This window comes from Pyrgilauda ruficollis, unplaced genomic scaffold (genome assembly GCF_017590135.1).
Source record: "Pyrgilauda ruficollis isolate IOZ18807 unplaced genomic scaffold, ASM1759013v1 scaffold16, whole genome shotgun sequence".
NCBI lineage: Eukaryota > Metazoa > Chordata > Aves > Passeriformes > Passeridae > Pyrgilauda > Pyrgilauda ruficollis.
The window spans coordinates 12,470,151-12,484,093 of record NW_024514764.1 but is presented as its reverse complement, the minus strand read 5'-3'; the positions used below and the strand labels follow the sequence as shown (position 1 = coordinate 12,484,093).

The window sequence follows — 13,943 nt, the reverse complement described above, 5'->3', positions numbered from 1 at the left end:
GGATCCAGGGGCAGCCACAGCTGCTCTGGGCACCCTGTGCCAGGGCCTGCCCACCCTCACAGGGAAGTTTCTTCTGTATATCTAACCTTAATTCCCCCTCTTGCAGTTCGAAGCCATTCCCCCTTGTTCTGTCATTCCATGCCCTTGCCCAAAGTCCCTCTCCAGCTCTTTTGGAGCCCCTTGAGGTACTGGTAGGGTCTCTGAGGTCTCCCTGGAGCCATCTCTTCCCTGTCCTGCACGTGGTGCCTTCCCTACCAGGTGTCCCAGCTCATGCCCCACATGATGCCCTGTCCCACACAGTGACATGCCTATGCCATGGATTCTGGCTGCCCCAGGACCAGGGAGCCTGTGGAACCACAAAATCACCTGTGTCCAGTGGTCTTAGCTGCACTGCAGGGACTAATTAAAAGAGCAGCATTCTAACACAGCCACAGGTGTTTTCAGTCACTTCTCACCTGCCCCTAGGGCTCCAGAGATACTGCTCTGAGATTTAGGTGTGCTGGGTCCCATCCTGCCCTGGCAGCTCTGCCTGGGGTCACTCTGGGCTGGAGCACACAGCTCCCACTCCCCATGCAGGAACAGCCCTGGGCCTTGCAGGCTCCTCTTCTCCCTGTGTCACAGTGAGTGGCCAAGCTGCAGGTGACAGCAGGACAGGCAGGCTGTCCCCATGTCAAAGAACAATCTAGTGGGTGACATTGCCACAGTGAGTGGCCAAGCTGCAGGTGACAGCAGGACAGGCAGGCTGTCCCCATGTCAAAGCACAATCTAGTGGGTGACATTGCCACAAGTTCAAGTCTAGACTCTTGAGTGGAAGATGCTGTACGTAAGATCAGAAATACCTGCCTTGCTCACACCTTGCAGCACAAGAATGTGTTGTGGTGGCCTCGTGCCTTCCTGTCTTCTCCACAGGCAGCACGGGCCTGGCCCGCAGCAATTTTGGCACTCCATCCCTTGCGAGACCTGGCAGCCCCAGACCAGTCCCACCGCACAAGTTGTGACCTTGGCTTTGAGCACAGCCACAGAGCAAAGGGGACGGCATTTTGCCAGCGTGGCGAAGCTGAAGCTGGGACATTTCTCGCCTTTGGACATCTTTCACTTCAGTTTGGGGGAACTCCGTGGGCACCACTGTGGGCTGGCTGGGTGTGGCTGGTGCTGTGGGTCCCAGAGAAACTTCCCCAAGTCCTGGTCTTCTCCACACATTTCTTAGCTTCCCTTCTTTCCATGTCCCCATGCCTGTGGGGACCTGGTACCAGCAGTCAAACCCATGCTGCACATGCAGTCATGGTCACAGCCATGCTGCAGATCATCACCATACTCTGCTCCCTGAAAACCACTGCTGAGGGCTCCCAGCTGCAACAAATTTCCAGGAGGTGCATGCAGCTGAGCTCGACCAGTTACTGGAGAGCTCTTTGCAGAGAGATTGGGCTCCCCAGAGACCTGCATGGTCTCTCCCCATGACCTGCACAGGTGCCTGGGGTGACTGAGGTGACAATCTTTCACAAATCCTTATGGAAAATGCACTGAAGCCTCCTAAAAGGTTGCTCTGGCTGCAGTGACCTGCCTGGGTCCATGTCACCCTCACAGCCACTGGAGCAGCCACCCACCCCTGGTATCCCAGTGTCCTGGCCACCTCCACTGCTCTTGTCCCTCCTGCAGTGCAGGACTTTACCCTCTAAAATTTTGATTTCAGCTGTGGGGGAGACCCACAGTGCTGCGGATGGGAAGGCACTGGGGGTGGTGTCAAGGTTTGGAGTCTCCTGCCCCATCCAGGGGCTGCCCAGGCTCTCCCTCCTGGAGCAGGGTGGAAGGGCTGATTTCTCTCCTGCTCACAGTGGAGCTGTCTCAGGAGCTGTACCAGAGCTCTCTCTGTGAGGTGCTCCCTGCTGAGGCGCTGCAGACTCTCAGTGCCAGGCTCCTTTGCTGGCAATGCCCCTTGGCTCCAGCATGGCTGGGGCTCTTCTCTCCCCCCAGAACCTCAGGGGCTGTTTGGTTTCAGAAGCTCTGGCTGGGAGCTCAGTCCTGAGGCCTTGCAGTGCCGGCCCACAAGGCCCCACAGGCTGGGCTGACGGCTGGAGCAGCAGGAGGCCATAGGGATCTGTCAGCCACATGAGAGCTCCGCAGGCACCGACAGCTCTGTCACACCAGGCCACTGTGCCAGGTTGTGCCACCAGACTTTTGCCAGGTGAACGGCAAAGCCACACTCAGCCCATCTGAGTCCACAGGCCACTGCAGCCCCCTTGTCCTTCTGCCTCATGCACTGACATGGCTGGGGGGGATGTGGTCACTGTCCTCTCTGGCACCCCAGTGCTGGCCATGCCCAGGGCCTGGCAGCAGTGCCAGGGGGTCTCCACTATAAACCCACCCAGGTTTGGGATGTTGCTTTGCTGGGGGCCTGCAGGAGCTGAAGCTGCCCAGAGCAAACTTTGGTGTCTGTTTTCAGCCAGCTCAGAGACTTGGAGGACACGACTGTCCATCTGCAGAAGGTGCTGGTGAGAATAAAGCAGCTGCAGGATGTAGAAGGTGCCCAACTGCCCATGGTCTCAGGAGGTTTGAGCTTTGAACAAGCTCAAAGGCCTGGGGGCTGCAACCCCACATCCCACTCGCCAGGAACACATTGGGGCATCTCTCAGGATGCTCTCACTAGCCACTCTCTGGGCTACCACAAACACACCTCCCTCCCTTGCCCAGGTTCTGCAGCCACCCAGGTTCACCCAAGGCCACATCTTCTCCCCAGAGGTTGGGCTTAGGCAGGGAGGTGCTGGGCCAGCTGCAGGAGCAGTGCATGAGGCTGCAGGAAGCTGCACAGCAGCTGTGGGGTGACACCAAGGCAGGGACAGTCTCTGGGCACAGCTCAGGAGCCACTTGTGCCATGGCTGGTGCCTGAACCAGGCTGGGCACAGGATTGCCCAGACCTGACACATCCCCACTCAAAAGCAGCTCAGTGTGCCAGGATTTTATTGCCATGCCATGCTGGTGGAGCTGGGGATAAACAATGGTGAGTGGCTCCAAGGAGGATGAGGGGAGGTCAGGGGATGGTGGGATGGTGAAGCACCCAGAGATGAACAAGGGGCTGATGGAGCAGGGCTTGGGTGTTGTGAACAAGCATCGGCACTGGGGCGGTGGCAGGGCAGGGGTCTGCAGGGGATGGCTGTCCCCCTGTACTGTTTCTGCTTCTCCCCCTTCAGCAATGAAGATCCCCCCAGCTCTGCTCCTGGCACACCACAGGGATGAGCTGCATTCCCCAGTACTCACACAGGTGCCTGTCCTGAGTGTCCCCTGCCACGTGGGCAGTGCTGCTGCTGAGCACTCCCCGGGGAGCTGCTGAGGCTGTTTGCCCCACACAAGGCTGTTTGGCTGTTTGTCCTTGTGCATTGCAGGTGCAGGTGACAAAGCCAGGCTCCTGGGCGACTGGTGTCAAACTCACAGGTGTCCAGGCTGGCCATGGGGCTGTGAAATGGCATGGGGGGCTGGGGAGGGGGACATGCACCAAGGCTGTGCTGCCTGGCCTTGGGAGACTGGTGGAGTTGGGGTCACACTGCCCTGGCACCCACTCATTGCAGTGGGGTAACACCACAGGCCAGAGATGCTCCTTCTTCTGTTGCCTCCTCAGCACAGTCCCTGAGCTCCTGGGGACACACAGGGCAGCAAGTCTGGCACTTATGGGCTGTGCCACATCCCCATCAGCTCTCTGACCAGTCAGATCACCAGGTCTGTGCTCTGGCACATCATTTTCCAATCCTGTGGCTCCTGGTGGCCCTGGACGGTCATAAGCACATTCCCCTCCTCACCACCCAGGCCTCCCTGTGGCTTCACCTGTGTTTCTCAGGCAGTTGTCTCTCTTCAAGGCTGGGGACAAATCCCTTCTGTGTGCCCTGGGTGGCTCTGTGCTGCAGCCTCCCACCTCACAGACCATCCCCACTCCCAGCAAGACTCCAGATTGGCCTGGATGTGCCCACCACAGCTCACTCCAGGGCTCACCAGCTTGACCCACTTCATCTCAGTGGGGCAGGACTGAGGGTGGCAGCTCCAGCACAACTCCATGCAGGGAAGCTCAGAAGGGCCAGCCCCAGCTCCAGCCCTTGCTCCCAGGCCCTGCCCAGGCTGTCCAAGAGGCACTCCCGGTGAAACCATCCCTCCTACATTGTTTATTTTAGCAACACAAATAAGAGACTGAAATTAATTATTGACTGGGGAGTGCAGGGGCACAGCCTTGCTGGGAAAGGGTCTGGCAAGGACAGCAACCTCCAAAGGACCTGGAAGAGGGGACAGGAGCCAGGTCACAGCAAAACACCCAGAACCTGTGGATGTCACAAGGGATCCTGAGGACTCAGCACAGCCCTGCCTGCTGGGGTCTCACACCGCAGCTGATGTGGCAGAGCCGGGCTTCTGGGGCTGAGCCCTGGATGCACCTGGCCAAAAGCAGCTGGCAGTCACTGCATGGCTGGAACAGGGTGTTTGGAGCAGCTGGAGATGCAGCCAGCCCTCCTGGGATGCACTGAATCACAGAAAAGGGGATCCTGAAACACTCCAGGCACAGGGCAGCTTTGTCTGCGTCCTGCCACTGCTGCAAACGAAGCAAAGACACGGGGTTCAAAGCAGAAGAGCGTGTATTGCAAGCGGCTGCGGCGCATCCGGAGAGACTTCCAGCCGCCGGGAGAAAAGAACAGAGGGGTTAAAAACGATCCCAGTCTCTAGGGTTACACTGTGTCATGCAAAACAGCCCTGGGGCAAACCCCATCCTGGGAGGTTGGAGGGTAGGGTGTGCTGGCCCAGCCGGACCACCAGTGCTCACCCCCTGCTCCCCACCCGGGGCTGGGTGAGGGGCCAGACGCCTCCCCGAGGGCTGGTGTCCCCCAGCCCTGCTCACCAGCGACGATGGTGTGTGTGGGGTGGAGGCTGTGGTGGTGCAGGAACAGCCCTTGCTCTCTCCACCCCTAACAAAAAAACAAGCCTCAAGGGGTGTCTGCCCCCCACCCAGTTGATCGGGGCCAAGGGATAGGGGAAAACACTTAGGGACAACCCACTCTGCCTGGTGGGACGGCCCAGGGGACCCTGAGGAAGGGACCTCCTCCATAAATGTCACTGGCATGCAAACTCCGGTGTCCCAGGAGAGGAGGGGGTGCTCCCTCCCCAAGAGTCTGGCAGCATCAGGGTCCCAGGCAGAGGCCAGCACCGGTCCCACGCAGCCTCCCGCTGTCTCTGGGGAGCTCCATTCAGCTCGAGAACAAGTAAAAACTACTTCAAACCAAACCCATGCAAGGCAGCTATTTGCTCATGTGTCTCGGCGGCTGCCAGACGCCCTGGCAGCGGAGTTCCTCTCCTCTTTGGGGAGGGGGGGGAGAAAAAATATATATATATTTATACGCAGGGGTCCCCGCCGCGTCCGCTCTCCGCCGCGGCCTCATCTCTCTGCCTCCATGGTCACGTTGGCCTTCTGTTCTGCGCTGGCCTGCTGGGAGACGGCGGCTGGCCAGCCCGCGGGCTGCGCCGGCGCGGCCGGAGTCCACATGCTCTGCTGCTGCCCGGGCGGCGAGGCCGTGGGCCAGGCGGGGTTGAAGGCCCCGTGCTGGGGCAGCGGCGGGGCCGGGGGCGGCGGGGAAGTCGCCATGGAGGCCACGGGGCTACTGCTGTTGAAGCTTTCGGAAGCCTTGAGGCGGGAGAACATGGTGAGGGCGTCGGGGAAGTTGGGCGGCGTGGCCGGCGTGTTGGCAGGAGTGCACATCTGTGGGAAGGAGACACGGGGTCAGAGGAGTCCCCACCTTCTGCCTCCCACCAGGGCGTGGCACAACACTCCTCTGCCCCCTGCCGTGGCAAATGAAGCCCCCAGACCAGCGCTCTGCTGACTGCGCAGCCCATGAGGAGCTCCATTTAAGGGTCTGAAGGCTCATGCTGTGGTAAGAGCTCCTGGCAGAGGGCCCACCCAGGACCCCCCATGCCCAGCCAAGTCAGGGACCCCCTCTGCTCCACAACTCAGTGGTGCCACCCTGGGCCTGCAGCTTTCTGGCTCTGCGGGCACAAGGCTCAGGCTCAGCTCCCATCCCCCAGGACACTGGGCATGCTCCAGCCCTGCTGGGCACTTGCTTTGCGTGCTCCAAATCCCCAATTGTTCCGGAGAGTCAAACAAGGCCACAGCAGCCAGTAAATCCTTAAGACACATCTGCCCAAGCAGATTATGGGCTGCTGGGGCATGGAAGCTAAGGGACTGAGTCTGGGGACAGCTGGAAGAGAGCAGAGGCAGGCAGCACCCACGTGTGGGTGTTTACACACCTCCAGACGCTCTGCACGCCGCACCAGAGCCACGCTCTGGCAATGCTCCGGGAATTGCTCACTCCAGCAAGTGCACAAGGACCTGTGTGTGTGCTGCTGCAGGATGGGAAGCACCATGTATCTGTGTGTTTACACAGGTCAGAGCTTCAGGCTCCTCCAGGCTCTCTCTGCCATGCTGGGCTGGTGTGGACCACTGGCTATGCCCAAAACGTCCTTCCTCCCTCCCTCCCTCCCTCTATCCCTTTTGGAAGAGCAGCCCCAAACCATCTGCAGGGCTCTGCTGTCGCACTGCATAGGGCAGGCTATGCCACCAGCTGCTCTCCAGGAAAACCTTCCTTGGCAGGCAGCTCTGGCACTGCCCAGCCAGACCTCCCTGCCTGCACTCCTGGAGCTGTGAAGCGGTGAGCTGGACACGAGCACCAGCCTGAAGCACCCGCCAGCTGGTGCTCTGCCCTGGGAGAGCGCTGGGGAGCTGGGAAAGCACTTACCATCTGATGGTGGTGGCTGTAGGGGATGTTTGTTTCTTGGAAAAAAGCACTGAGAGCAGTCTGAAAGGAATGGAAAAAAAAAAAGGGAAAGATGATGTTACTACCAGCACCCAAACTGGGCACCCACCTCAACCCTGCACACTACTAGACCCCAAAGATGATCCAAAACAGGCCCTGGGGGGCCTTGAGGGCACAGCTGCTCCCTGTTCCCAAACTGGGACCTGCGCCTGCCATCTGCTCACACCAGGGCAGGTGGTCATCATTTGTATTTGGGACCACCATCCTTGCCAGAAGAAGCTACTGCTGGGGCAGAACCCAGCAGGTGTTTCACAACTCACAATGACACTCTGCAAACCACCGTGTGCTGGGAAACAAAGGAAACCAAATCCAACCCCAGGATTGACAGGATCCAGTTAAAGGCATGTCTTCAACAGGGCATGATCACAGTCCCCATATTCCCACCAGGAGATCCCCAGAGCAGGGGCTGCAGCAGGTACCCACCCCATATGCCGGAACATTTCCAATTCAGTTGCAGACAGAGCATGATGGGGACTGACATTGTTTTGTAGCTTCCAGTTAAAACCAGCAATAGTCTGGTAAATATGTCACATGCCACAGGCATGTGAGAGGACAAGAAGGGTTGCAGGTAGGGAAGGCCAGGGGAAGAAGATGGTCAGGAGGGCAGACACCCAGCCCAGGTCTGGGAGGAGCAGAGGCAGCAAGAGGTTTGGGGGTGCACAGCACTGAGCTGATGAGGGAATGGTGTTCTTTTCTTAGAGGGTGGTGAGGCCCTGGCACAGGTTGCCCAGAGAATCTGTGGCTGCCCCATCCATGAAGTGTCCAAGGCCAGGTCAGATGGGGCTTGAGCAACCTGGGATAGTGGAAGGTGTCTCTGCCCATGGCAGGGGGGTGACCTTGGTTCAAGGTCCCTTCCAACCCAAAACATTCTGTGATTCCATGATGGTGACTCCTGTTCTGTGCCAGGCTTCAACTGAGCCAGGGCTAGAAACCAAGGTTTTGATTCAGTTGTAGATGAGACTTGATGGAGAACTGGTTTGGATTTAATTCTGGTTGAAGGAAAACCCCCTTTAGGCCTCTCCCCAGGGCCTTCAGGTCTCCACTCTGAGGTGTGAGGTCCGGGACTGTGGCTGGGTGTTGCGACTCTGCCTGAGACTCTGCTCGCTTTCTGAGATCCAGAGATTGGGGTTACCCAAGCTACTGGGGAAAAAAAAGGCAGAAAAGCCTGGAAAAAGCACAGGGAGGTTGTACCAAACCCTGTCCAACTGCAGCAGTCACAGTCCTGCCACCACCCATGCTCCTCATCCCAGCGTCCACAGGCTCCTGTGTCATTCCCAGGGCCAGGATGAATGACAGCAAGTCAGTTCAGCTCACTGATCCAATGGGAAAACTGATTTTGCCCCAAACACCCAGGCTGGCAGACCCTGGGAAGGCAAAGAGGTTTATGGTTTCCTTACTAAATAGCAGAAAACTATTGGTACGACCAGGTGGCAGCCAGAGCAATGTCTGCAAACAATGATCCAGACCTGGGTGGGGGAAGCAATTCCTGCTGCAGAGTCTGGCAGCTCCCAGACCATGGGGGGAGTGTGCAATAGCTGGGCTGGCAAGGCTCTTCCCTGCAACAGCTGCATTTAATAACACAGCACCTGAACTCTGCACCCGGCCACGCTGCGGGCTCAGAGCCCTCAGCTCCTGCAGGCAGGACCCACCAGATCCCTGAGATGGCAATGCAGCAGGAATGGAACAGGGTCTGTGGCCCTGCAGAGAGCTCTGGACAGAGCACATGGCTCTGAATCAAGGAAATGTCCGACACAGAGACTTCTGCGGCAGTGACACCCCCCGCCACGCTACCCTTTGTCCTGGGTGAGGTCGGACGTCAACACCCAGAGGCCTTATCGCTGACAGATCGTGATAAGAGAGGGGGTAACACCAAACGGGAAACACAGGCAGAGGTGTGGGCACAGCCAGATACCATAAGCTGATTAAATCTGCTCTGTGCTCCTGTTTTCCAAGCGGCTTCATATCTGGGACTGTGCCACTGGCAGACAGGGGCAGAGAAGGTCCCTGCTGTCCCCCTGAGCTGCCCACCAACCCCTGCCAGCGCTGGGATGAAAGCTGCGACTGGGCAGAGGCAGCACTCTGCCACTGCAGGCCCCTCTGCCTAACACAGTGTCTCTTCCCCTCCACCTGCCCCTTTCCAAGCGCAGCAGAAACAGCTCCTGTGCCCAGCACAAGGCCCATGACCCCCAGTCCCCTCCCAAGGGACCTGCAGAGCCCCAGCCCCGCAAGTGAGGGCCCCACACTCCCCTTGGTGCCACAGAGGCCAGGGACATACACGTAGCCGAAGCTACTGATGCCACCTGGTCTCCAGACAGCGTCACAAGTGCCACCGTGACTGGTGCAACAGCAAAGCCAATTAAGGCTCCTCTGCTGGAGCAGGAGCCCGAGCCCAACTCAGCTCAGAGCCTGGAGCCAAGGCCCCACTGCCCTGTGTCACCCTGGTGTGCATGGGAGCAGGGCAGCCCCACAGCCATGGCCTGGCCACACTCAGCAGGTGACCAGGCCACTGTGCTCCCTCCCAGGATGCAAAACCAGGAGCTTCACAGGAGAGGGATCACACAGGGACTCTGCCAGGGTGCCAAGATGCACCTGTGGTGACTCAGTCAGAGGGTGGCTGGAGGTATGAGCCCTGCCTGCACGGGGCACCCAGCAGCAGGGGCTTCATGAAATGTAAATACATAAGAGGAAATGAAATCCAGCCATGGACACAGCGAGCAAAGCCAGACACCTGCTCCTCCTCTTGTTCCCCACACACAACCTCCCTACACTGAACAGAGGCTCTTAGCACCAGGAAAAGGAAGGAACGGGTGGGTTTTTTTAGAAGCAGTTTCTTCTTATCCTTCCCAAACAGCCCCAAGGGCAATGAGCACATAAAGCTAAATAATATCTTCCTACAGATGAAGGAGCCTGATCCACTGCCCAGCCCCATGTGAGACAGCAAACTCTGAAATGTCTGCCTGGTAACCTGCTGGGTTCCAGCCACAGAGGAGCTGCTCTCCCTGGCTTCTCCCAAAAAGCCAGGCCCTGGAGGCTGAGGGCCAGCCTTCACCCAGAGACACTCCAAGTTGCTTTCTTGGGCCTGTAAACCTCCCCCTGGGATCGGCCATGGCACTGCTCCAGCTGCTGGAGGGCTGGGCTGGCAGTGCCATTCCAGCTGGCACCCACAGCAGCCATCCCTGGAGGCATGGAAGGGCCCACAGAGCTGCGAGAGCTGCAAATTAAACTGGGCGCAAGAGGAGAAAGCCTGCCCAGGGTCCCTAGGAAACAGGAGAGGAGTCACAGCGAGGGGGAGAGGCAATCCACACCCTACCCATGAACTGCCCTGCTCCCCAGGGATAGATAGGATGAAAAAAAAATGGCTCGTTAATCAACCCCGAGGATGGGACAGACTCTGATCAGCTCACACTACAGCCAAAGGTGACTGTATCCCAAATGTTTTCCTGACCTCCGACCCTGCTCACTGTCCTGGATCATGTTCCTTCCGCCCCGGAAAAACTCCGGGTCTACCAGGGCTGGAAAGACACACACAGAGCAAATCCGCTCTGCAGCCCTCACTTCATCTTCCAACACACAATGGCCCCTGAGCAGCCAGCCTGGAAAGCAGCCCAAGCCCAGGGAAGTGGTCCGAAAACACCAGCACCCCAAAGCTGTCCATGTTTCACAGCAGCCTCCCTCTCGCTCCTGCTGGTGACAAACACCCCAGGGGCTGTCACAGGCAGCAAGTGGGACACTTGCCCACAAAGGAAAGGTTCTGGACAGGGCAAATAGATGCCAGGAGTGCCCTGGCCAGGACAGAGGCACAGAGCTGGGACAAGCCAGCTCCTGCTGTGTGTCACTGGGCCACAGAGCTAGCCTGGCTCCCCAGTGCAGAACACCTCTCTCTCCCCGCGGTGGCCTTACAGGCAGGAGCAGAACGCTCAGGTACAAGCTGGCTGATCGCATTCACGCGTGCCCCTGGAGGAGCACTCTGGCTCCAAGGAGATGGTTAATTTATGCTGCCTTCCCTCGTACTGAACTTGCCTGAACTCCCCCGATTTATGCTCAATGCAGATGCAGACCAGCCAGCAAACCGGTGCTGCACTGGAATAACAAAAGCCTGGGGAGTATCCCAGAAAAGAGGTGAGAGCAGGCTGGAGTGGTCGGGAGGTGATCCCTCCCCAGCGTGGCTCCCAGAAGGAGCCGTGCCCAGCGGCCATTTTGCAAAGGGAATTATCTGACCGTTGCACCAAAAGTGAGTGGGAACATGGTAACAGCAGCGTTTGTTTACAGCCCAGCTTCCTCTGAGTCATGTGAGTGCCCAGCCGGCAGGAGACGGCTGTTTGTACTTGTGCAACTCGCCAAACGGTGGCAAAGTTCTGCAAAAAAGCCTTTTGAAAGACACGTTAAAACTTCTGTCATCCCTCCCCGGCTCTTTTGCGACACGCACGGAGGTGGTGGAAGAGGATCCCGCCTGTCCCAGAGGGCCACTGTCAGGCTGTGTTAGTAAACAAACGCCGCAGCACGTTACACATGCAACACATCCCACGCCAGCAGTGCTCCCGTTCACCGGGCACGGCGGTGGGGATCGCTGGCCCGCTCCTCCGCCATCCCTGCAAGCCCACCCCGCGCTCCGCAGCTTGCTTTGGGATGCTTCCCGGCCTGTGACAGAGCATGTGGGAATGCTGTGGCCGCACGGCGATGGAGGGTTTCCGTGCCGGCTCCACCCGGCCGCTGCTCCGTTACGGAACAAGCCCGGGACAGCCCGGGCAGCAGCGCCCGCGCCCCCCGGCTGGGAGGAGAGGTGCTCCAGCCACGGAGAGGAACAAACGGAGCCTCCTGCTCCCCAGCCTGACTCAGAGCTGCTCCCGCAGCACAGCACAGACATCTCAATTACCGAGGTGCCATTAGCGTCAAATCCATCAGCTCCAACCTAGGGAGCTGCAGAAGAGAAGGAAAAATCCTTTTTAGAAAGCAATTTATTGGCGACGGCAACTGCAGTGCTCTTTGCTCCCTGCACAGGTCCGGGGATCTCCGCAGGAGCCGAGCACCCTGAAAGGCACCGGGGAGCTGCCCCGGCGCCCCCCGCCCCACGCGCGGCGTTAACCCCTGTCAATGTCACGGAGTATCCCGCCCGCGAGCGAGAGAAAAAGGCGTCTGGAGCCAGAAAAGCTTTGACCTACAAAAGCTCCTCTCCCACGGCTGCCCGAGAACTCAAACTCCCCGGGGCAGGGCCGTGGGAAAGGCTGCGCTGGGGTTTTCCAGCCCACGGCCACGCGGGAGGGCTGGGGCGGGGGCGGGGGGGAACAGCAAGAGGGTTCGGCGGATTCGGCGGCCCCGGCCCGGCCGCGGTCCGGCGTGGGGCCCCGGCAGGCTGCGAGCCCCTCTCTGCGCACCCCCCGCGCAACGTGGCCTGCCGATCCCCCGCCCCGCGTGGCGCCCACGCTCCCTCGGGCACCGCCGGGGGCCCGGCCCGCGCCCCGCCGCCGCGCGTGTGGTGGTGCAGGGGTGAGGGAGGGGCCGGGGTCCCACTTACCATCTGGGGGGGGTGGTGGCTGCTGGGAATGTTGGTCTCCTGGAAGAAGGCGCTGAGGGCTGTCTGTGGGGACAAGCTGTCAGCTCCAGCCCACCCGAGACAAAGGGGGAGGGACAACACGGGCCCCCCCAAAGCTCACCCCGCAGCCCCCCGCTCGCTCCCACCCTCTCCGACCGCCCCGGGGGGCACCACCCAGGGGTGCCCCCACCCCGCCAGGCCTCGGGGCTGTCCTCCACCCGGCCCGGCGCACATCGTGTCCCCTCCTGGCCCCGGGGGTCCCCACGCGAGGGGACACCCCCGGCCCGTGTCCGCACCCCCGCCTCCCTCGGCGGCACCCCCAGAGCGGAGCGCGGGGGAGGGGCCGGCCCGCCGGGCCGCAGCTCGGGTTACGGCCCGGGTATAAATAGACCCGGCGGAGCCCGGGGCCGAATCGCCCCCCGCCCCGGTGTGGGTGCCGGGGGGGCGGGCAGGACCCCCCAAAACCCGGCCCCGCCTGTCGGTGGGCCGGGGCCGCGCAGGCCTGCCCCCACCCCCACCGCCTTCCGCCCCGCGGCTCTGCGGGCAGGCGGGCGGCGGATCGCGACCCGGGGCGTCCCGGTTCGCGTGCGGGTTATCCCGATCCGTGCCGCCGGCGGCCCGTCCCGTACCTCGAACTGCCAGTGCGCCGCCTGCAGCAGCTGCTTGGCCTGGTCGGCGGCGCAGCCCGCCGCCAGGCGGGGGGGCAGCGGCGTGTCCGCAGGGCCGGGCACCGACCCACGCTGCCCGAACCCCCCGCGATGCCCCCACGCGGGGACCCGCCCGGGGCCGGTACCGGGGCGGCGGCCTCACCTCGAACTGCCAGTGGGCCGCCTGCAGCAGCTGCTTGGCCTGGTCGGCGGCGCATCCGGCCGCCAGCACGAACTGGTTGATCATCACCTGGTGCTTGAGCTCGTCCATGGCCCCGGCCCGGACCCCGCCGCCCTCAGGGCGCCGCCAGCACGGCGGGGCCGGCGGCTCACGCCAATGTTTACCGGGCACTGACTCACGGCGCCCGCCCAGCCCCGCCCACGGCCGCCCGGGGCGGGGCGGCGCTGCCCGGCCCGCGCGGCGCCCCTGGGACTTGTAGTTCCCGCTCACGACACCGTCCCGCCGCCCTGCCCCCGCTCGGACCACAACTCCCAGTAGGCCCCGCTTTGTTTGCGGAGCACTCGGCGCTCGTTGAGTGACGCGCGGGGCCGACCAACCGCCGCCCGCGGCTTGGTAGTACCTGACCGTATATGGTCAACAACGGCGCGGCCCCCAATGGGAGGGCGGCGGGGGCGGGCCGCGCGCGGGGCGGGGCCACACGGTCACGTGGGCGCGGGCGGTGTTTACAGTCGGCCGCGTGCGGTTTCCTGTTGACGTGAGGGAGCGCCGGGCCCGGCCGGGCCGGGGGGAGCGGTGCCGCCACTGCCGCCCTTAGGCACCGCGAACCCCCGCAGACCCTGTCATTACCCTCCTGCAGCCTGCGGGGGTTTGGTGGAGACCGCTTGGCTCTTAGCTGCCGTACAGCTCCGCGGCCCGAGAGGCGGTGGAGCAGCAGCCCCTTGGCCCCCGCGCCCTCCATCAGCGCTAATAAA

At 61.2% G+C, this 13,943-nt stretch overlaps 1 protein-coding gene across 1 annotated transcript; it reads right to left on the bottom strand.

The window, feature by feature from the left end:
• Window positions 1–4,589: 4,589 nt before the first annotated feature.
• UBALD1 (UBA like domain containing 1) lies at window positions 4,590–13,467 on the bottom strand. Its single transcript, XM_041462460.1, has 3 exons — window positions 13,174–13,467; window positions 6,756–6,815; window positions 4,590–5,722 (listed from the first exon to the last, which is right to left on the bottom strand). Exons 1-3 carry the CDS (start codon window positions 13,279–13,281, stop codon window positions 5,402–5,404), a joined length of 489 nt encoding a protein of 162 aa, XP_041318394.1. The 5' UTR covers window positions 13,282–13,467; the 3' UTR covers window positions 4,590–5,401.
• Window positions 13,468–13,943: the final 476 nt, after the last annotated feature.

Excerpts from the sequence above, each read along its gene's own strand:
- UBALD1 (XM_041462460.1), bottom strand. The coding sequence starts at position 13,281 with ATGGACGAGCTCAAGCACCAGGTGATGATCAACCAGTTCGTGCTGGCG. Across the intron at positions 6,816-13,173 it reads CGGCCCACTGGCAGTTCGAG|ACTGCTCTCAGTGCTTTTTT; the intron begins GTGAGGCCGCCG and ends CATTCCTTTCAG. Across the intron at positions 5,723-6,755 it reads ACAGCCACCACCATCAGATG|ATGTGCACTCCTGCCAACAC; the intron begins GTAAGTGCTTTC and ends TCCTTCCCACAG.